This window comes from Hippopotamus amphibius, chromosome 15 (genome assembly GCF_030028045.1).
Source record: "Hippopotamus amphibius kiboko isolate mHipAmp2 chromosome 15, mHipAmp2.hap2, whole genome shotgun sequence".
NCBI lineage: Eukaryota > Metazoa > Chordata > Mammalia > Artiodactyla > Hippopotamidae > Hippopotamus > Hippopotamus amphibius.
The window spans coordinates 2,016,420-2,039,084 of NC_080200.1; the positions used below are offsets into that span (position 1 = coordinate 2,016,420).

The 22,665-nt window shown below is 44.4% G+C and overlaps 1 protein-coding gene across 1 annotated transcript; it reads left to right on the forward strand.

Annotated features, from left to right (window-relative positions):
* Positions 1 to 1,389: 1,389 nt before the first annotated feature.
* On the forward strand, positions 1,390 to 20,599 carry LOC130836531 (zinc finger protein 77-like). Its single transcript, XM_057708738.1, has 4 exons — positions 1,390 to 1,512; positions 17,340 to 17,466; positions 18,450 to 18,648; positions 19,063 to 20,599. The coding sequence occupies exons 1-4, from the start codon at positions 1,510 to 1,512 to the stop codon at positions 20,252 to 20,254; spliced, it is 1,521 nt and encodes a 506-aa protein (XP_057564721.1). The 5' UTR covers positions 1,390 to 1,509; the 3' UTR covers positions 20,255 to 20,599.
* Positions 20,600 to 22,665: the final 2,066 nt, after the last annotated feature.

A 22,665-nucleotide genomic window follows, 5' to 3' on the forward strand; every position in this document is an offset into this window, starting at 1 on the left:
CCATCACTTTTGCTAGCTGTGCACCTTGATTTAAAAGGTATTTGCAAGTCAAGCTCCCAGGCCCACCATTGCTTTCAAATTCTGCAAGTGGCTCAGCCTCTATGGCTCTACCATAGAGCTACAAAAATTTCATGGCCATCAACCCAAGTGGGTATCCACTGGGAAAGGATATCCCAGTGCCATATCACCCCAGGCAACATGGCCCCAGAACCAGGAAGCCCTCAGGAAGCTGCAGGATTCATCATTTTAAAATATGTCTAATAAAAGCAAGTCTAGACTTAAAGAGAAATTTTATTCACAAATACTGTTGCAACAGGGACGAGGCTCGGATCTCAGAGATGCGTTAGCGTCTCCAACCACACAGAAAAGGGCTCTTCACTTCTCCGTGGGTAGGGAAGTTGGGGGAGTGCGGGCGGCGCACGGACTGCGGGTCAGCGTGGCTGGACTGGACAGGGCTCCCTGGGTCTCCTGTTCTCTGGAGAAGCTGACCAAGGGGTTGCTCCGAACCTCAGGGTTGTTCGGACATGGGGGCGACCCAGAGGTTCGCTCCTCCTGTGGGGAGAAGTCTGATGATGTGGGGTAAGCCATGGGATGCAGAGAACTTGGCCCAGCCCAGATACGCGGGCGATGCAGGATGGCGGTAGGGGTCAAAGGTCACACGTCAAACGTGGCTGCATCCTGCCTTACATGCAGACGTGTCTTTGTTCTGAAAGAAAGGGCACAGACCCACGGTGACCTTTGACCCCGGGTCGACCACTGACCCCGGATGTGACCAGGCTCTCCTGCCCCATCTGGTCCAGTCCCGACTCTGGAGAGGGGTCTCTCCGCGGGGAAACTGAGTCAGGACTTCCAGGTCCGGGTCCGCCCGCCCGCGAACAAGTCCTGCTGGGAGCCCACGTCCCGGGCTGGCGGGTCCAGGTCCCGAGGAGGCGGCTTGGCACGGAGGGGCTGAAGCCGAAAACCACACTTCCGCCCGGGTTAGGCACCTGACTAATGTCCTACTTAGGCCGGGAGTATAACACTATCCAATCAGGGGAGACGGGGGCGGGGCCCGGAGAATAATCCCAACCGCTGGGGAGGGGCCCGGGAAACTGGGCGGAGGGACGTGGGGGCGGGAGGTTGCCAGCTCACTATCCATTCAGAGTCCGCAATATGTTGAGTGCCTGGAGTGCCGTCCAATCAGAGTGCGGACTCCCGGAGAACCATCCAATCAAGGGTTGCGGGAGCATGCTCTGCGGCCCTTTAATAAAGGGCCCCGGGGGCGGGTCTCGGAGTAGCGTACTCCCCGGGTGGAGGACTGCTTGCAGCACTGTCCAATCACAGGGCGGAGGCCCGGAGCTCCGTCCAATTAGGGTCGTGCCCAGTCCGCGCAGGCGTCGCTCTCGGCCGGTCTCGCCGCTCCGGCGCACCTGCGGGGAGCGGCCACAGGAGTCCCGGCTCCAGGGATCTCACCTGCTCAGGTCGCGGGGCCGCGCGAGGACGCTCTGGAGACCCGGAAAGCGGGCGGTGATGGTGAGTGCGCGGGCCGGGGCCGGAGCCGGAGTCCGGGAGGGGCTGATGAGCACCGGCCGGGAGCCGAGGTGGGCCTGGGTCTCCCGCGCCCGCTGCCCTGGATTCCGACCCGCGTCTCCCACCCGGCCGCGGGGTGGGGTCCCGGCGTCCTGTCCCTTCCCGTCCCCTCGCGGGGCTGTGGGGGGGGGTCCCCACCTGAGTTTGCGTCCCTTGGGGGTACCAGGGAGAACCGGGTGACCCGGGCAGTGGTCAGGGGCGGGGTGGGGGAAGCCGACGTGACCTGACAGATAAAGTCAAATCCCTCCCCAGGTAATGAGAGACTTTACTGCCGTTTAAAAACAAAATTCGACTGAGTACCTTTAGAAGCTGTTTCTGGCTTTATTCAATAATTCGTGCATCTGGCAGCTTTCCCTTCCAGCACATAGAAGGACGCAGCCAGGAGCTGCACGGAATGAAAGTCTTCCGTAGGCAGGGGGAGCAGGACAAAGAAAGTAGCGGAAGTGGGCTGTCTGTGGCCAGGTTACTTTATTCTGGGGAGGGCAGGGATCTGTCAGGCAGATCACCTCACTGACCAGGTAATTCCTGATGGACTGGTTTCAGATCCCGTTTCTGGGAGAGGCTGAAGCTGTAATTAAGACTGGTGCCTTGGGACTTAGCATGAGCGACTCCACTGGGGACTGTGGTCTTGTTTTTAATATTCCAAAGACTTGGAATAGGGACGGGGTTCCGATCTCACACGTGTGCCCGGGTCTCAGACAAAACAGAAAAGGGCTGTTCTGTTCTGGGGGAGGTGGGTGAGAGCAAGGCTGTTTAACAGGATGGGGCCTCTCTGTGGTCAGCACATTCTTAGCCCAGGTTGGGGACAGCGGGGCTTTGTTCTACAGCTCAGTGTTTCTGGGGGCGGGTATGACCGAAAGTCTGGGGCCATTGGAGACAGAAGCCTAAGTAAAGTTTGCGTGAGAAATGGGCAGTTGTGAACACTTGGTCAAACCAATGTCAAATGAAAAATCCGAGCTTCCTAAGGGTGGACTTTCACTCAAATGAGTTATTGCAGGGGGAGAAGGGTCCAATGTACCAGGCACAGGGGCTCTGCAGGAGGGAGGCCATCTGGCCCTAAGATCTGCAAGCATCTCAAGAGTTGGGCAAAGAGAATTTCTTTTACACAGAGGAGCAAACAAAACCAGGAAGGACCAGGTGTGATGCTCAGATAGCAGATCCCTGAGGCCAGCCTGTCCTTAAGGGTCTGTCCACTGGCTGGGGTGAGGCCAGGTCAGGTCAGGGGGAAGGAGAGGAGCTGAACCAAAGTTCGGCCAAGGAGCATTTGTTATGCTTGGTCAGTGGAGGGAACAGTTCAGCTCCTCACCGATGAGGCGGAGATGGGGAGTTGGAGGGGCTGCATCTGGCTTCATCCTGGATAACAAGGGGCTCGGTGTGAGTCTTATCTGAGTCAGGTGGGGCAGGGAGGCGGTTTCTTGCAGCCTGCCATTTTCCAGAACACCAAAGGGTGGGGGTCCTTTCACCTCCCATTCACGTTTCCTGGAGCTCAGGGCGGGTTCTGCATTGTGCCCTGACACCTGCGAGCAGCCTGCTCTGGGTCCAGCTCTAGCTTCCCTTCATCCAGCTACAGGTTTCAGCAGGTGTAAAATTCTGAGTTCTTTCTGCCTGGTTTCTTCTCCTCAGTGAGGGTAGTAAGCATTTCAGGTGTTTTCTCTTTACTGATAACTCGTGTTATTCCTGAATCGCCCCTTGGGTCTTAACCAGAGATGCCTCAGTATCAGTACAGAGAATGTTCTCTCTTCCAGGATTGCAGGAAATGCAGGCAGCCCCACCCCTTCATGTGAGATGGGTGGAGACACAGATTAAAAAGGTTCATAGGAATCGCAGTGACTCTCCCAGGCAGGGTGTCTGATCCTGGTCCACTTCCCGTTGTTAGCTGGTCACCAGAGTCTTCTGGAAGGGATGAGCAGTGTCCCGTTCCTCAAACCATGAAAGTGCCCTAGAGTTTCCCTCCCCTGTGTCATCCGTGAACACAGGAGGAAGCAGGGATCCTGCAGGTTCTCATGTACACCCTGAGACAGGGGCATCTCTGTCTCCCGTCAGTGACCCATGGTGCTTGAAGCAGGTGCATCGCCTGGGGCGGGGACTAGCTGAGCCTGTGAGGAGGTGAAGGAAGGTGCTCTGGGACCTTGGTGCCACGCCTCCCCACACAGGTGGCCTCCAGACCATAGAACCACCACGGAAGGAGCTGTTGATGGCACGAGCATGGGGGAGGGGACCCACCACACACGTGTGGGGGGCGGTGTGTCCTCTGAGGCTGTGCTGCCCTCGGCTGTCTCCAGACCTTTGCTTTTGGCCTCCTCCGAGGAGCTGATGCTCTGAGTGTGATGTGTGCTGCCTGCGTGAGTCTGTGAAGGTCAGATTTTGGGGAGGCTCCTTGGGCTCACCTGCTGCTGAGAGGGTCGATGAATTTGAGTTTCTCTGGGTCAGAACTTCAACTTGAGGGTCTCCTCCTGGGTGAGGATTGAGGCCCAGAGGAGGGGGCGTTTCCACAGTGAGGGGGGAGCTCAGTCCCTCCCCCTGCCCTGGGGGCACCCAGATGGCCCCCTAGCTCGGATGGCTTTGGCCTTCTGACTTGGGGTTTCCTTGTGCACCTGCTGATCTGAGGGGCTCACCCGTGGCTGCTCATGCCTTTTGTCTCCTTGGTGGAATCTTGTGTGACCCCAGCGTGTGAGTACTGAAGACTTTTGTTCCATTACTGGAGGGTGTAGGTTTTTGTTCTCTTGGTTGGGAAGCCCCCAGGGTGACGATTGTCCTGATCTTTTTGTTACTCTTTACAACTTTACATCCGTCCTTCTTCACCAAGCAGCATTTTGTTTGATTTTGCTCCTGCTGAACTTGCAGTAAGTGACTATGACCAGAACCACACCAGTAACATCACACGAAAGGCTTCTCCGTGGTTCTCGGCCCCATCTGTTTCGCACGTGCTGGTGTCAGAGGTAGGGGGTCACCCAGTTAAATCCTCCACCCAGTCCTGTGGGGCTTGAGGTGTCTCATGTTTGTTTTTGATTTGCCATCAATTGTGTTATAGTCATTCTTGTTTTGTCTCCAAATGCAAGTGCATCACAGATTTTTAACTCATGGAGTAAAATTGCCAGGTTGTAGATGTTGGATATTTTCAAAATACTAGGAAGTGTGGATGGAGGGCTGGAGTCTAGTGTTTATTCTAGCCATTTCCAGCATTTGGAGTGTTACTGACCAGGGTTCTTGGGCTGGAATCAATAGAAATTGATAAAAGGCCAGACAAGAAATTCTAGCAAGGCTTTTTGTTGGGGCTCCTGCTGCAGCAGGAGGAAGCAAAAGCAAGTAACAGATTCCCTTGCTCGCCCTCTGGGTGGAGGGGCAGGGGGGTTCCCTTCTATGGGGTGAGGGTGGCTTGGGTGGTGTGCCCACCCCCTTGGTGGTGCTGCGTGCAGGGGGCACGATCAGTAGGCTGCTTTTGCTCCCAACTCCTTAGAAGGGGCCTTGGATTTTTGGGCTTTTTGTATCTTATTGTTCATAATTTGCCCCATCTGGGCATGCGTTCAGTGATTTTTAGTCCCTTACGGTTTCTTTGTATCTGTTGCTGGAGGAGACATTTGTCCAGGTGCAAGCGCTGCTGCAAAGGGTCCCAGGTCCCAGTCTGTCTTGGGAGTACCCAACTTAATTTTGTCCATCTGTGATTATGTATCGCTTTTTACTGGTAACCATTGAGTTGAGCATTTTTTATAGATGGTGCATTTTCTTTTTTCTCTTCTTTTTTTAAAATTTATTTATTTAATTTGTGTATCGGCTTCATTGGGTGTTTGTTGCTGCACATGGGCTTTCTCTAGTTGCGGAGAGCAAGGGGCTACTCTTCATTGTGGTTCATGGGCTCCTCATTTTGGTGGCTTCTAGGTGTGGGCTTCAGTAGTTGTGGCACATGGGCTCAATAGTTGCGGCTCACAGTCTCTAGAGTGCAGACTCAGTAGTTGTGATGCATGGACTTAGTTGCTCTGAGGCATGTGGGATATTCCTGGAGCAGGGATCGAACCCAGGTCCCCTGCACTGACAGGTGGATTCTCAACCACTGTACCACCTAGGAAGTCCCAGGTGGTGCATTTTCTGTGAAACAGTTTTCAGTCATTTTCTCACCTTTAATTCATTTGTATATTTACTGATTTCTTACATTGTATTTACTCTGGACATTCATCTTTTTTCATTTCTGCGTATGGCAGATATATTCTCTCAGAGTGGGGGTTATGATTTCTCTCTGGTCTACATTTTATGGACAATTCTTAACTTTAATAGACTTGAATTGAATTTATCCATCTCTTCCTTTGTAGCTTACTCCTTTTTTTTCGTATATAAGCAAGCTCTCGTGACTCTCAAGTCATAAACGCGTTTCCCTATAACTCTAAATGTTGTCTACATTCTTTCACAGTTAATTTCACAGTGAATTGGTTATTATATAAGCATTTGACAAGAAAAAAGATTTCTTATTCCCATGTAAATACCCAGTGTCACCGCCCCACATGTCAAAGTGTCATCATCTCAGCTCTGCCCAGTGGCATGTGCTCTGCCGTAGATCCATGTGCCAAAAACATGTAGGCCCGTATCAGTGCTCTGTGATTCTTTTCCATCAGTGTATTTGTCCATCCCTTTATCACTGCAGATTAAAATGCTTCATTGTCTGTTAGGGTAAATCTCACCACCTTGTTTTATAGAAAATCTTGGCTATTAGAAATTTGTCCTACATTTCCGTTTTTAGAAGTAGTTTTTCTTAAGTTCAAACAAAACAGAAACAACCCCCAAAACAAAATCCAAAACAAACCTGCTTGTGTTCAATGGAATTTTGTTAAACTCTTGACCTGTTTGGGAGAAGCTGACATCATGGTGACATTGAGTCTCCTTATTGAGAACGTGCCCATCCCCCCATTTATTTCATTCTACTGTAGTGTCTTTACTAATGTTTTGCAGTTTACCCGTAAATCATTTTATAGCCTTAAGTAGACACATTTTAGGACTTAAAGTTAGTTTTAGTAGCAATTAGTTTTAAAGGTCTTAAGTTTTTAAAAATTTTATTTGGTTGCGCCAGGTCTTAGTTGCAGCAGGTGGGCTGCTTAGTTGCGGCATGTGAACTCATAATTGCGGCATGCATGTGGGATCTAGTTCCCTGACCTGACCAGGGATCGAACTCAGGCACCCTGCGTTGGGAGCTTGGAGTCTTACCCACTGCGCCACCAGGGAAGTCCCAAAGGTCTAATATTTTAAAATTTTACTTTTCAGTTGCTTGTTTCTAGTGCTTCAAAATACACCAAGATTTATTTTTATGAGCTTACATACTGGAAACTTGTTAAAATCTGATTCTGTGGTTATCTTCATATTCTTTCGGGGTATGACATTCACAAACATTTATGCTAGGAATAAAGGCAAATGTTCTCTTTTACTACAACATTTTTTCCTGGTGAAACTTACACCATTGGTTTCCCCTATTAATGATTTTTTTAAAATGACGCATGTACTGCAGGTCAGCATTAGAGAGATTTCTGTCTATTATTACCAAGAGCTCGGTGTGGGAAATACATTTGGATATTTGAAAAGACTCTGAGCAGAAGCAAGACTTGAAAGGTGGTTATATGAGAAACCATTCAAAGACCTCAGTCACCCAATGCTAAAAACATGGAACAGAAGGTTTCCTAAGCTCACTGTCTCCAGCGATACACACGTGGTGTATTAGGCGTCTTTTGCTCCCATCCTGGTGTGTGTGGCAGAGAGACAGGCTTTAAAGGGGAACCAGTGCTTCTGCTCACATGCATTGGGCAGATATGTTTTTTTACATTCTCCAGTTCCACAGACCCTGAAAGCTCTCACGGTCAAGCACATCTGGACCCAAAGCGGCCCAGCGGTGTGCGCAGATGTCTGTTTACTAAAGAGCAGCAGTTCCCCGCTGAACAATAGGAAGGAACTACAAGAGGATGATGGATGAAGTCCCAAGACTGGTATTTCAGTTGCTGTCAAGCAGTTTATGCCTGAGTGAGGAGGAGACAGACGAGAGGACTGAAGCTGAGATTCTGTTAACGTGGGTCCTGCGGGGCAGGGGTAACTGTGCATCAGTATTTTGCTCCATTGGGATGAGCGTTTGAAAAGCTTCTCATACGCCTTTAAAAAATCACATCCACTAGAATAAGCTCGTTTAACTTAATACTGATTATTTATTATTTCCCACATTCATCCATTTTCAAAGCTCCACAGGCTTCAGGAAGTACACTGAAGAGTGACCTCTTCACCTGTTACTAAGGCAGGTGTGTGAAAATAAGGTACTACAACCATGTCTTTTCGTGAACTGTCAGCTTACAACATTTTTTAACCCAAGAAACATACCTAAAATGGTGTTTTGTGAAAAACCCCTCATACCAGTAAAGAGTCATGAAAGATTTTAAACCCAGTTTCCTTTTTAAAGGACCGTCTCTCCTTGTTTTCAAGTCTGAGGGCAAATGATCACCTTCAGGGCCAGCTGTGTTTAAAGACTTAATGAGGTAATAGAAAATATACATTGGTCTCTGCCCCAACTCCCAGCTAGGGCTCCTGAAACCCCTCTAATCTCCTGGGGCATAGGAGTGCCTTTTGTTCTAATGCAGTGACTCTGGGCTCCTGGATAGCTCCCTGTGAGGCCAGGTCACTGGAAAGACAAGCCATAGTTAGAAGCTTGGAACTGTCGGCCCCACCCCCCATTCTCTTAAGGGAGAAGGGCTGAAAATGGAGTTTATGATCATTCCTGCCTATGTGATGAAGCCTCCATGAAATCCCAATAGTATGGAGTTCAGAGAGCTTCTGGGTTGGTGGCCAGGTGGAGGTGTGGGGAGGGTGGCGGCTGAGAGGGCATGGAAGCTCTATGCCCCTTCTCACGTACCTCACCCCGCTCATCTCTTCATCCAGATATTCATCTATATCCTTCATCACAGCCTTGAATAAACTTGGAAATGTGAATAAGTGCTTTCCTAGGTTTTGTGAGCTGCTCTAGCAAATTAATGGAACCCCAGGAGAGGGGTCGTGGGAACCTGTGATCTGTAGCCGGTAGGTCAGAAGAAGTACAGGTGACAGCCTGGTTTTGAGACTGTCATCTGAAGTGTGTGTTGGGGGTCAGGGGCAGTCTTAAGGGACTGAGCCCTTAACCTGTGGGACCTGATGCCATCTCCAGGTATAGCGTGTCAGAACTGAGTTAAAGCAGAACCCAGGGACTTCCCTGGTGGTCCAGTGGTTAGGACTCCACGCTCCCACTGCAGGGGCCCAGGTTCAGTCCCTGGTTGGGGAATTAAGATCCGGCATGGCCAAAACAAAACAAAACACATGGGAAACCCAGTTGGAGTCACAGAGAATTGCCTGGTGTGGGGAGACACCACCACACAATGGTGACCAAAAGTATTGGAAGTGAAGTGTTCTCTGTGAAGGTAAAAAGACACACAGGGAAGCAACACACTGAGGGAAAACTGGTTTTTTCCCAACACAGAAGAAGGAAAAACTAGTTTTCCCTTTACCTGGCTTTGCCACATCATCAACCCAACCCTCCTCCGGGAGCTTCTCCTTGCTGACTCCAGGTGTCTGCCAGCTCTCGATTCTGAGCTTTTGAAAGTGGTTCTTTTTTGTCTTTTTTCTTTCTTGATGGGGCTGTGTTAGGAGTTTCGACAAGGATAATGTGGCTTATGGATGGTGCAGGGTAACGGGAGAACTTTTCTCCAGAAACTGTCCTTGGCGGGTGGAAACAGTATGTGGGTGGCGGTGGTTTCTAGATGAGCCTGGCTGACCCACGCTGCTTTAAGCTGGCGTGTGGTGGAGTCTGGGGCCATGTTTCTATCCAGGAAACCTCTATTATTAAGGTGGCTTTGGGATCACCATTTTCACTCTGTTGTATTGAAAAGAGACAATACTGGATTCCCAGAAACTTTCCTCTCCTGAGAACTTATCCTTCGAGTTCTGTTTCCGGGTCCTTGTGGGCATGCCTGTCCTTGACATTTGGTGTCCAGGGAAGGAGGGCACCCAGGCACCTGGGAGAAGCCGACTAAATGATAGCTTTTATTTATTTTTAAAAAATTTACTTATTTATTTATTGGCTGCATTGGGTCTTTGCTGCTGTGCGCAGGCTTTCTCTAGCTGCAGTGAGTGGGGGCTACTCTTTGTTGTGGTGTGCAGGCTTCTCATTGTGGTGGCTTCTCTTATTGTGGAACATGAAGCATGGGCTTTAGGCACACAAGCTTCAGTAGTTGTGGCACATGGGCTCAGTAGTTGTGGCTTGTGGGCTCTAGAGCACAGGCTCAGTAGTTGTGGCCCACAGGCTTAGTTGCTCTATGGCATGTGGGATCTTCCTGGACCAGGGCTCACACCTGTGACCCCTGCATTGGCAGGTGGAGTCTTAACCACTGCGCCACCTGGGAAGCCCTTGAAAATAGCCGTTCTTTCAGGTGTGAGGTGATATCTCATGGTTTTGATGTGCATTTCTCTGATGATTAGTGATGCTTAGCACCTTTTCATGTGCCTGTTGGCCTTCTGTATGTCTTCTTTGGAAAAATGTCTTTTAAGGTCCTCTGCCATTTTTCAATAGAGTTGTATGTTTTTGTATGAGTTCTTTATATATTTTGGATATCAACCCCTTATTGGACATATCATTTGCAAATGCCTTTTTCCAGTCAATAGGTTGCCTTTTCTTTTTATTGCTGTTTTCCTTTACTGTGCAAAAGCTTTTTTTTTTTTTTTTTTAATTTTTTTGGCAGCAACACAATGTGCAGGATCTCAGTTCCCCAACCAGGGATCGACCAGGAATCGAACCCTCACCGCTTGCGATGGAAGTGCGGAGTCTTAACCAATGGACTGCCAGGAAAGTCCCAAAAGCTTTTTAGTTTGATATAGTCCCATTTGTTTATTTTTGCTTTTGTTTCCGTTGCCTGAGGAGACATATTCAAAAAAATACTGCTAAAACTGATGTCCAAGAGAATCCTGCCTATAGTTTCTTCTAGGAGTTTTATGGCTTCAGGTCTTAACATTTAAAACTTTAATCCATTTTGAGTTTGTTTTTGTGTATGATGTGAGAAAGTAGTCTGGTTTTGATTTTGGTTTTTTGCATGTAGCTGTCCAGTTTTCCATTTATCAAAAAGTCTGTCTTTTCCCCCATCGTATATTCTTGCCTCCTTTGTCATATATTAATTGACCAAATAAGTGGTTGATTTCTAGGCTTTCTATTCTGTTCCATTGATCTATGTCTGTTTTTGTGCCACTACCATACTGTTGGATTCCTGTAGGTTTGTTGTATAGTTTGAAATCAGGGAACATGATACCTCCAGCTTTGTTCTTCATTCTGGAAATTGTTTTGGCTATTCAGGGTCTTTTGTGTTTCCATACAAATTTTGGAAGTGTTTGTTCTAGTTCTGTGGAAAACGCCATTGGTACTTTAGTAGGGATTGCATTGACTCTGTAGATTGCCTTCAGTAGGCAGGTCATTTTAACAATATTAATTCTTCTCATCTGTGAGAATGATCTTTCCATTTGTGTCATCTTCATTTTCATCAATGTCTTGGGACTTCCCTGGCAGTCTGGTGGTTAGGACTCCATGCTTTCACTTCTGTGGGCCCCGGGTTCAATCCCTGGTTGAGGAACTAAGATCCTGCAAGCCATGAGGTGTGGCAAAAAAAAAAAAAAAAATTTCATCAGTATCTTACAGTTTTTCACATACTGTTCTTTTATCTCCTTAGTTAGATTTATTCCTAGTATTTTATTTTTTGATGCAATTGTAAATGGAATTATTTTTTAACTTCTCTTTCTGATTGTTGTTAGTGTTTCCAAACAGGACAGATTTCTATATACTCACTTTTCATCCTGCAACTTTATTGATTTCATTTAATCTGAAAGTTTTTTTGTGTGTGTGTGTGGCATCTTTAAGATTTTCTTGTGTGTGTCTCTATTACAGATTTTCAGTTTGTGGTCACCATGAGGTTTATATACAGCAACCTCTATATATAGACGATTATCTTAAGTTCATGATCTCTTAAGTTCTAACAATCTTGCATTTTTAGTCTTCCCCCTTGTGTTTAATATTGTTGATATCGTATTTTGCATATGTTGTTTTCTTATCCCTTAACTGCTTATTGTGGCTATAGATGAACTTACCACTTTTGTCTTTTAACCTTCCTACTAAGTTTGTAAGTGGTTGATCTCCTACCTTTATTTTACCTTTGACTTTTCTGATGAAACTTTTGCTTTCCAATTTTTATATTTCTAGTTGTGGTTTTTTCTTTTCCACTTAGAGAAGTCCCTTTAACATTTCTTATAAACCTAGTTGAATGGTGCTGAACTATTTTAGTTTTACTTATATGTAAAGCTCTTTATCACTCCTGCAAATCTGAATGATAGCCTTGCTAGCTAAAGTATCCTTCATTGTAGGTTTTTTCCATTCAGCGCTCCCTTCTGCCCTGCAAAGATTCTGCTGAATGTTGTTGTTTTTGATGTTTTGAGGTGTCCCTTTCTGGTTTTTGTAATACTGTGAAATTTCTTTCTAAGATTTGGAGTCACCAATTTTTGAATATTTTATACTTGGCCTATGAACTGTTTGAGGTTTGTGTTTTTTGTGTTTTTTTTTTGTGTGGCCATGCTACAAGGCTTGCAGGATCTTAGTTCCCTCACCAGGGGTCGAACCCATGCCCCACTGCAGTGGAAGCACAGAGTCCTAACCACTGGATCACCAGGGAAGTCCCTGGGATTTGTATTTAGAGTGTGCAGATATTTGAATCTACTGATTTTGTTTCTTTTGTGACCATGGACATTCTCAGATGTTCTCTTTAATTGCATCATCTCAGGGATATTTAATGATTTCTAAACACCTATCCTATTACATCTAATCTAAGAAATCTTTCCCACAAGTGGTTTATAGTATCTCCTAAATCTGCTTAATCTCTAAAACGTCTGTAATTTTGTTCCTTTTTCACACTTTCATTTGCCCAATTTCTATTGTTTTTTAATCAAATTGCCATTGGCTTAAGAAAGATATGTTTTTAGCTTGTCTGAATCCATTGTTTAAACAGCTTTATTTGACATGTAATTTACATACTGTGAAGTTAACCTGTTTAAAGTATAAAACTTAATGATATTTAGTATATTTACAAAACTGTGCAACCATCCCCATATTCTAATTTTAGGACATTTTTATCACCCCAGAGAGAAAACTTGTATCTACTGGCAGTTACTCCATATTCCATTCCACCCCCTCCCTGGGTTATAACCCACAGTTTACTAACCCGCTATCTATCTCTCTCTGTTTCTATATTTTTGCTTATTCTGTACATTTCACTGCTATGAGTATATGTGTATGAGTTTTGTATTCATGTTTATTGTCACTTTTCTAGTGTAAATATATACCTAGGGTGAAATTGCTGTGTTACATGGTGACTCTATGTCTGTCACTTTGAGCATCTGCTGGACTGTCTTCCAAAGTGGCTTCACCATTTTACATTCGCTTTGGCAGCATACGAGGGTTCTGGCTGTCTTACATCCTCTCTGACATTTGTTTCTCCGTGTTCTATCCATCTCAGTTTGTGTGAAGAGGTGTCAGCTTGTAGTTTTGATTTGCATTTTCCTGATGACTAATGTCTGGCATCTTTCCATGAGCTTATTAGCCATTTGCATTTCTTCTTTGGAAAAATATCTATTCAAATGTTAGGTGTAAGCTTCTCCTAGATGCCCTTTAGCATTTAGTTCCCTCTGTTTCTAGTTTGCTGAGTATTTTTATCATGGAAAGGTGATGTGTTTTGACAGATGCTTTTTCTGAGTTTTCAGGTGATCATGTGGTTTGTTTAGAACTTTTATTGAGATAGAGTTAACATACAATAAACTGCATATATTTAGAATGTACAATTTGGTATTTTTTTCTTATTAGTAATGTATATATGGCAATCCAAATCTCCCAATTCATTCCCCCCCAACCCTCCCTGCTTTCCCCACTTGGTGTCCATATGTTTGTTCTCTACATCTGTGTCTCTGTTTCTGCCTTGCAAACCCGTTGATTTATACCATTTTTCTATAGTCTGCATATATGTGTTAATATACGATATTTGTTTTTCTCTTTCTGACTCACTTCACTCTGTATGACAGTCTCTAGGTCGATTCAGGTCTCTACAAATGTCCCAGTTTCATTCCTTTTTACAGCTGAATAATATTCCATTGTATATATGTACCACATCTTTTTTTATCCATTCATCTGTTGATGGACATTTAGGTTGCTTCCGTGTCCTGGCTATTGTAAATAGTGCTGCAAGGAACATTGGAGTACATGTGTCTTTTTGAATTATGGTGTTCTCTGGATATATGCCCAGCAGTGGGATTGCTGGGTCATATGGTAACTCTGTTTTTACTTTTGCAAGGAACCTACATACTGTTCTCCATAGTGGCTGTATCAATTTACATTCCCACCAACAGTGCAAGAGCGTTCCCCTTTCTCTACACCCTCTCCAGCATTTATTATTTGTAGACTTTCTGGTGATGCCCATTCTAACCTGTGTGAGGTGATACCTCATTGTAGTTTTGATTTGTATTACTCTAATAGTTAGTGATGTTGAGCAGCTTTTCATGTGCCTCTTGGCCATCCATATGTCTTCTTTGGTGAAATACCTATTTAGGTCTTATGCCCATTTTTTGATTGGGTTGTTTGTTTTTCTGATATTGAGCTGGATGAATTGTTTATATGTTTTGGAGATTAATCCTTTGTCTGTTGATTCGTTTGCAAATATTTTCTCCCATGCTGAGGGTTATCTTTTCGTCTTGCTTATAGTTTCCTTTGCTGCGTAGAAGCTTTGAGGTTTCATTAGTTCCCACTTAATTATTTTTGTTTTTATTTCCATTACTCTAGGGGGTGGATCGAAAAAGATCTTGCTGTGAAGAGTGTTCTTCCTATGCTTTCCTCTAGGAGTTTTATAGTGTCTGGCCTTACCTTTAGGTCTTTAATCCATTTTGAGTTTGTTTTTGTGTATGCTGTTAAAAGAGTGTTCTAATTTCATTCTTTTCCATGTAGCTGTCCAGTTTTCCCAGCACCACTTATTGAAGAGGCTGCCTTTTCTCCATTATATATCCTTGCCTCCTTTGTCATAGGTTAGTTGACTATAGTTTATCTCTGGGCTTTCTGTCCTGTTCCATTGATCTATATTTCTGTTTTTGTGGCAGTACCATACTGTCTTGATCATTGTAGCCTTGTAATATGGTTTGAAGTCAGGAAGCCTGATTCCACCAACTCTGTCTTTCCTTCTCAAGATTGCTTTGGCTATTTGGGGTCTTTTGCATTTCCATACAAATCGTAAAATTTCTTGTTCTAGTTCTGTAAAAAACGCCATGGGTAATTTGATAGGGATTGCGTTGAATCTGTAGATTGCTTTGGTTAGTATAGTCATTTTCACAATGTTGATTCTTCCAATCCAAGAACATGGTATATCCCTCCATCTGTTTGTGTCGTCTTTGACTTCTTTCATTAGTGTCTTATAGTTTCCTGAGTACAAGTCTTTTACCTCCTTGGTTAGGTTTGTTCCTAGGTATTTTATTCTTTTTGTTGCAATGGTGAATGGGATTATTTCCTTAATTTCTCTTTCTGATCTTTCATTGTTAGTGTATAGAAATGCAAGAGATTTCTGTGTGTTAATTTTGTATCCTGCAACTTTACCAAATTCATTGATTAGCTCAAGTAGTTTTCTGGTGGCATCATTAGGATTTTCTATGTAGAGTATCATGTCATCTGCCAACAGTGACAGTTTTACTTCTTCTTTTCCAATTTGGATTTCTTTTATTTCTTTTTCTTCTCTGATTACTATGGCAAGGACTTCCAAAACTATGTTGAATAGTAGTGGCGAGAGTGGACATCCTTGTCTTGTTCCTGATCTTAGAGGGAATGCTTCCAGTTTTTCACCATTGAGAATGATGCTTGCTGTGGATTTGTTGTATATGGCCTTTATTATGGATTAACAAGGTATATGATACCAGTACTTTGTTTCTTTGAACCAAACTTTTTGTTCCTGGGATAAATCCCTCTTGGTCATGGTATTGAATCCTTTTTATATTTCTCTGGGTTTGGATCACTAATATTTTGTTGAGGAATTTTTTTTGTCTGAATTTATGTGGAATACTGGTCTGTAGATTTCTTTACATGTGATGTCTTTTTCTGGTTCTGATATCAGGGTAATACTAGCCACATAGAAGAGGTTGGAAAGTGTCTCTCCACAGTTCAGTTTTGTATATGGATTCCCAATTAGTAATGGTTTTGAGCATCTTTTCATGTGGTTATTGGCTGTTTGTATATCTTTTATTAATTAAGTAACCTGTGTCCCCTGCAATGGCAGGTGGATTCTTAACCACTGCACCACCAGGGAAGTCCCTGTATATCTTTTTTGGAGAAGAGTCTATTCACATTTATTGTCCCATTATTTAATTGTATTATTTTTCCTTTTTATTCTTTTTTTTTCTTTTAAGCTCTGTATTTTTTTAATCTTTTATTTTTACTTTTTAATTAGTTTTTATTGGAGTATAGTTGCTTTACAATGTTGTGTTAGCCTCCACTGCACAGCAAAATGAATCAACCATGCACATAGAGATATCTCTTCCCTTTTGGTGACTTTTATATTCTTATCTTTTATTTTTTATTGTTGGCATATGAGTTCTTAAAATATATTTCTAATACAAGCCTCTTATCAGGTGTGTGATTAGCAGATCCATTTGCAATCCTAGTTGAAGTAACCTCGCCTTCTTTGTAGCTGATGTGGCAATTTCTTTTTTCTTCAGATTTTGAGACCATATTTTTTGTTTAAAAAAATCTGTAGAGACTTCCCTGGTGGTCCAGTGGCTATGACTCCACACTCCCAATGCAGGGGGCCCAGGTTCCATCCCTGGTCAAGGAACTAAGCGTTTGCATGCCACATGCTGGAACTAAGACCTGGTGCAGCTAAATAAATAAATAGATAGATAGATAGATATTAAAAATAAATAAATAAATAAATAAATGCCTTTAGAAAATCTCTTGATTTTTAGTTTCATAATCGTTATCTCTTTATATCGTCAGTGCAATGTGAGCCCATATTTCTCTAAAAATATTAATTAGGTTCTTTTTTTTCCCTATTAAAGTCACCTTTGAAGCTATTACCATCAGGTCCTTCAGTAGCTCTTATCTGTGGGGCATCTTCCTTGAATTCCAGCATTCTGCTATGTATCTGAGAGGCCCTACTGGCTTGGCAGATTCCTGAGGAACCAGGCCTGTTCTTACACAACAGACATGTGAGGCCCTGGGCCTCTATACCCCAGTGTCCACCTCATCCTGGCAGGGGCCTCTGTTGGATATGCTGGGACTAGACCACACTCCTTGCCACCATTACCTTCAAGTTAAGGGCTATTCAGACCCAGCAGCGCTGATGTTCTGATTCCAATTCTTGAAGGTGACAAGACAGTAGGAACTTTTGACCAAGACAGGTATCCCTTTCCATGTTATCTGAATGATGATTTCATTTTCCCATCTCTGCCATACCTCAGGATCTACTTTTTCAGCAAAAACAGATCTTTTTAATCATGTGTCTGTAAGTCTACATCTATTGTTGCTGTTATACTTTGCTTCAGTTTCCAGCCCTCACCATCCCTGATGAAACTGCATCTGACTGGCTTGTGTGTGGTCATTTCCCACAAGAGCATAAGCTGAGAAGTCCTAGAAATTGAGTCCAGTTCCTGGCTGTTGGCCTCCCCAGCCTCCCACACACGGACGTGAAGAGGGAGTCTTGCTGACCTAGAACATGTGGCTGTTTCAGGACTCGGTGGTCTTTGAGGACGTGGCTGTGAACTTCACCCCACAGGAGTGGGCTTTGCTGGACCCGGCTCAGAGGAAGCTCTACAGAGACGTGATGCTGGAGACCTTCAGAAATCTGGCCTCCGTGGGTGAGGAGACTCAGGGAACCATTATTTCTCACAATGTTCTTTCTTACTAGAACCAAAGAATAGGAATATGTTGAAACAGGCAGGCATGGTCCCCACCTTGATGGAACCCACCTAGAGTCAGATAGCGTTTCCTTGACAACAGATGTCTCCTGATCAGAATCCTGAGGCCCCTGATTGTATAACTGAGCATGGTCTGCAGTGTTATCTGGGGCAGTGGGAGCAGTGTTATGGTTTTCACCCTGTGAAAGTTACACTTTTGACCCTGTGGTCAGTACACTTTTGACCCGATAATCTTGCTGCAGTTAAACCCACGCTCACTCATTGTCAGTGACATGAGGACAGAGAAGTGGCCCATCTCATGGATGGCTGGTTGTCCTCCATCCTCCTTGTGAGGAGGTCTTCTCCATGAGCAGGACAGCAGCCCTGCACCATCCGACCTCCCAGTGGCAGCTGGGTCCACGGAGACAGGCTTCATCTAGGATGTCTGTGCCCGCGAGCACCAGGAGAGCACACCTCTTGGGAGGAGTGGGTTCTGGATCAGGGAGCAATATTTGGATGTACCAGTTAGGAACATGACTTGGTCTTTGAGAAGATGACGTTTGTCATTAACCTGGCTTCTCTGTTTGAGTTTTCATCCATCCTTGCCCACTTGGGAAGACTTTCTGTAGCTTCTCTTACAAAGGGAGCATTTGGGAATGTGCATTTTGCCCTGTTCTTTCCTACTTTACTTCCTGAGACAATATTGATCTCATTATCGGTCTCCATCTCTTGAAGTATCTCATAGTGGACAGGCTGCTACTTTGACTTATTTTTCCTGTGCAGGCCGGAGTTCCGAATAGCTGAGTCCTCAGAGTTTTCCTTTGTTCCTATGTCCATATTTCCGTATAAAATTTATTTACATTTTTGAATCAGTATATGAAAAGGAATCTACAAATGGCCTCTTTTTTTTCCTTTATTCTACTGTTTCTTTTCCATGCGTTTAGTTATGCTACCAATTGTTACAGGTTCTTGCCCTCAAGTTAAAACCAGTGGATCAAGTCCTCAATGGGATATTTTGGAGAATGAACTATGCAGTGCAGAGAACATAGTAAGATTCACAAGAAATGATTCCTTGCTTGTTTTTGGAGAAAAGTGGATGTTCCATAACACTGGAAGTCACCAAGCCCAGGAGAGGGATTTGAGGTGAGTGGCACTGCCACAGGGGAAGGGGGAGTCTCTGCAGACCATTAGACTAACTGAAAACTAAAGACAAAGTGTAAACCCAGCTAAACAATTTTGTACTTAGAAAATTTTCACAAGAAAATACTTTCATAAATGTAACATGGGTATTGAGTATCTCAAACATAATTGAGTTGGAAACAAGGATCAGGAAACCCTATGTGTAAGAAACACAGAATATTACTGCTCTGTTTGAGCCCTCAGCCAGAGCATTAAGCTTGTTGCACTTTGTCACAATGCAGAGAGTGCCGAAAACATGCCCATTCCTTGAAATTGGCAAATACATAGTGAAAATAATGAACAACCATCAGTAAATCACTAATTAAGAAATCACTTATAATCATTAATCCCTAATGCTGTGCTTCTCTTTTTGAACAGAAATCATTTGGTCGAGAGTCTCTGTGAAGGTAAAGAAGGTCATCAATGTGGAGAAACCCTGAGCCAGATTACAGATCTTACTGTGCCTAAGGGCTATCCAGCTGGAATTCAGCCCCATAAATGCACTAAGCGTGGAAGAACCTTCAGGGATCGTTCTTCCCAGAAGAATCAGCAAAGATCTCACCCTGGATGCAAACCTTATCCGTGTGAGGAACGTGGGCAGGCCTGCTGCTGTCTCTCGTGCCTAAGCCCTCCTGAGGGGACAGACATTGTAGAGAAACCCAATAAATATCAGGATGCTGGGAGAGCATCTAAGGGATGTGTGAGGAGTCACAGTAGCAAGCAGTCTCTAGAGTGTGAGAAGTCTGGAAAAGCTCTCACTTGTCCGTTATCCTTTAAGGGATGTGAGAAAGGTCACCGTGGACAGAAAATGCACATGTGTGAAGCATGTGGGAAATCGTTTATGTATTATTCTTACCTTGCACGGCATGTGAGAACTCACACTGGAGAGAAACCCTACCAATGTAGGGAGTGTGAGAAAGCCTTCCGATATCCTGTGTCCCTGGGAAGACACGTGACAATCCACACTGGAGAGAAACCTTATGGGTGTAAGAAATGTGGGAAAGCCTTCAGTTGTCCCAAATACTTCAGAAGACACATGAAAACGCACAGTGGCCTGAAACCCTATGAATGTACAGAATGCGGCAAAGCCTATGGTTGCTCGTCATCCCTTCGAGAACATGCACGGACGCACAGCGAAGAGAAACCCTATGAGTGTCAGCACTGTGGGAAAGCTTTCAGGCATCAGCGATATTTTAAAAAGCACGTGAGAATGCACAGCGGTGTGAAACCCTACGAATGCATGGAATGCGGGAAAGCCTACAGTTGTTCTACATCCCTCCGAGAACATGAGAGAACACACACCGGGGAGAGACCCTTCGGATGTCAGCACTGCGGGAAAGCCTTCACTCGCCATGCCTCCCTTCGAGGACACATGCGAACACACAGTGGGGAGAGAGCCTACAGGTGTACACAATGTGGGAAAGCTTTCCGTTGGCCCTCGTCCTTACGGAAGCATGTACGGATGCATAGCGAGGAAAAGCCGTACCTGTGTCAGCAATGTGGGAAAGCCTTCTGGTACCCTGCAAACCTGCGAGGGCACATGAGGACACACGCTGGGGAGAAACTCTGAGTACAAGGACTGTGGGAGGGATCTCGTTCTCTCTTAAAACTCGTGAGCAGCACACTGTAGAGGAAACTCATGAAAGGGAAAGTGTGGGAAAACCTTCACTTATTTCATAGATGAAAACTCAGGGCAGGACAGAAATCTTGTCATAGAGATAAATATGGTTTTGCCTTCATAAGTGCCTTAACTGAATAGGGATCTCAGTGAATTAATTTCTAGTTGATGTTCCTGATCTGAACACTTAAGATAATAACTATTCCTCTCTGTCCCCTTCGTCTGTACTACTTATGTTTTGTTATCTCTGACTTTAAATAGTCAAACAGTCATATAAAGCTTGTCTCATTTCCATTACAGTGTGTTGTGTGTCCCCCCTCTGCTTTGGCTGCAGTGCTTGGCTTGTGGGATCTTAGTTCCCTGACCAGGGATCGAACCTGTGCCCCCTGCAATGGAAGCATGGAGTCCTAACCACTGGACCTCCAGGGAAGTCCCATTATAATGTCTTTTGAACTCAGGGGTGATAAGTGGTTTTCACTTTTTGTTTTTTGTTTTTTTCTCATGTGCAACTTAGTATAATTTTAGATGAAAAGTTTTTGACTGTTACTTTGCATTGTGTTTCTAGTATGTGATCATGATATGAGGTCTGTGTTGTTGAAATGTCTTTCCTGGTCCACTGTTGCAGGTCCTGGAATTTTTTGATGCAATGTTTACCCTCCCCTGGAGTCTTCATTCCCGAAAGATGTGTCTTCCAAGTTGTTTGTTGCTAGCAGATACTGTATCTGTGTTCCTCCCAGAAATTAGTAATTTTGGAAATTCTTGGAAAATGACAGTCTCATCTGATTATGTTCATAATTTGACCTCTGTTCGTGTCCTTGACCTTGGTTGGAAATTGGACACGAAGCATTGAGTTAAGAAGAAGAGCGACTTGCTGGTGTGAAGATGAAAGCTCCTGTCCAGATGGCTCTACTGAATTGTGTTGTTAGCTTGGGTAAGGTGGGAAACTGTGTACCCAGAGTCCTTCTGTTAGTGGTGCTGAGTTAATGTTCATGGGAAGAGGAAGATGTGTGAGGTCTGGAGCAGAAGTGAGGAAGCCATGACTCTCAGGACTTCTGTACCATCAGGAGACCAGGATGAGTGGCAGCCTAGTGGCCAGCTGTTTTCTGAGTTCTGGCTCTGCCCATGTGCAACAGGCCCAGTCAGACGCTAACATGTTTGATGTTAGTTCCCTGTTGGGCAGCAGATTCCACACCTTCCCACAAGCTCCCTCCTGGTGGATCCTCTTTGGTTTTCAGGTTCACACAGATCCTTGCATATTCCTGTGGCTCTTTGGGGCCCATCAGGCCACTTCTTCAGGCTTCAGAGGGTCACCTAGTGATTTTCTTGTATCCTGTGACCCCCTTCATGTCCAAGGATTCTCCTAATGACATGATTTCCATAGGAAGCATCTTGTTCCTCTAATAGAGTCTATTTGCTTCCTCCACTTTTGGGAGAGTTAATATAGCAGCCACAAATGCAGGAAACTTACTTCCCTGGTTGCATTGTTGAGAGTATGCACTGACTCTCATTTGTTGTTTCTTGATACTTCCAAGATTGAGATAAGTACTTGTGAATGTATCTGGCAGTTTGTGGTATTTTTCTCTTACAGCAGACTGCTCTCTAAATGATTAACGCAGTATCTTTAATTACTGCCCACTTATATATGTGATTTCTCAGTGTTTTATATGTGGTCACACAGGATGTGATTTAAAATAATGCGCGTTTTAAAATCAAATTCAGTTCTCTACACTGTTTCTTAGAAAGCTCTTATTACCTAGGTTTTCACATCTTTGTGTCCTTACAAATGTTATTGTGTTTTGTGTTTCATTAACCAAGAGGATATGTTAAAATATCCCACTCTGGAGGATTAACTTATTTTCGTGTCCATTTTTCTACATATATTCTGGGGTAATGATACTAAATATATGTATGTACCTTTTGACATTCTTCTTTCAGGTGTGTTTTTTGTTGTAGTTAATTTCTATGCCGATACAATCTTTTTTTCATTAAAATGACATATTCCTAATAGTGAAAGTCTAAATACTGTTGACATCAGTAGCCTTCAGCCAGAGATCACCAAGAGTCAGTGTGCTAGGAGGAACCAGACATATATCTTCCCAAGTTGTCTTTGGACAAACAGCATTCTTGGTGAGGCGAGCACCTCATCACCAAAGTTAGGAGATGTTGCTGTAGTTTAACACATCGAATAAACTGGTAATTTCTGGAAATGCTGCTTTTGAATGTTTGTTTTCCAAACAGCTCTTAGAGCTTTAATGGAAACTCAGTACTGAAACAGAACTTCCTCTCCCTGTCTCACTTCTTATTAGTAATTTTGTGCCATGCCTACAGGGTTTTTCTTCCTGTGATGGATGGATAATTGATTA

Bases quoted from the DNA above. Each gene is read 5' to 3' on its own strand.
- LOC130836531 (XM_057708738.1), top strand. The intron at 17,467-18,449 runs GTGAGGAGACTC...CCATGCGTTTAG, and splicing joins CAGAAATCTGGCCTCCGTGG to TTATGCTACCAATTGTTACA. The intron at 18,649-19,062 runs GTGAGTGGCACT...CTTTTTGAACAG, and splicing joins GCCCAGGAGAGGGATTTGAG to AAATCATTTGGTCGAGAGTC.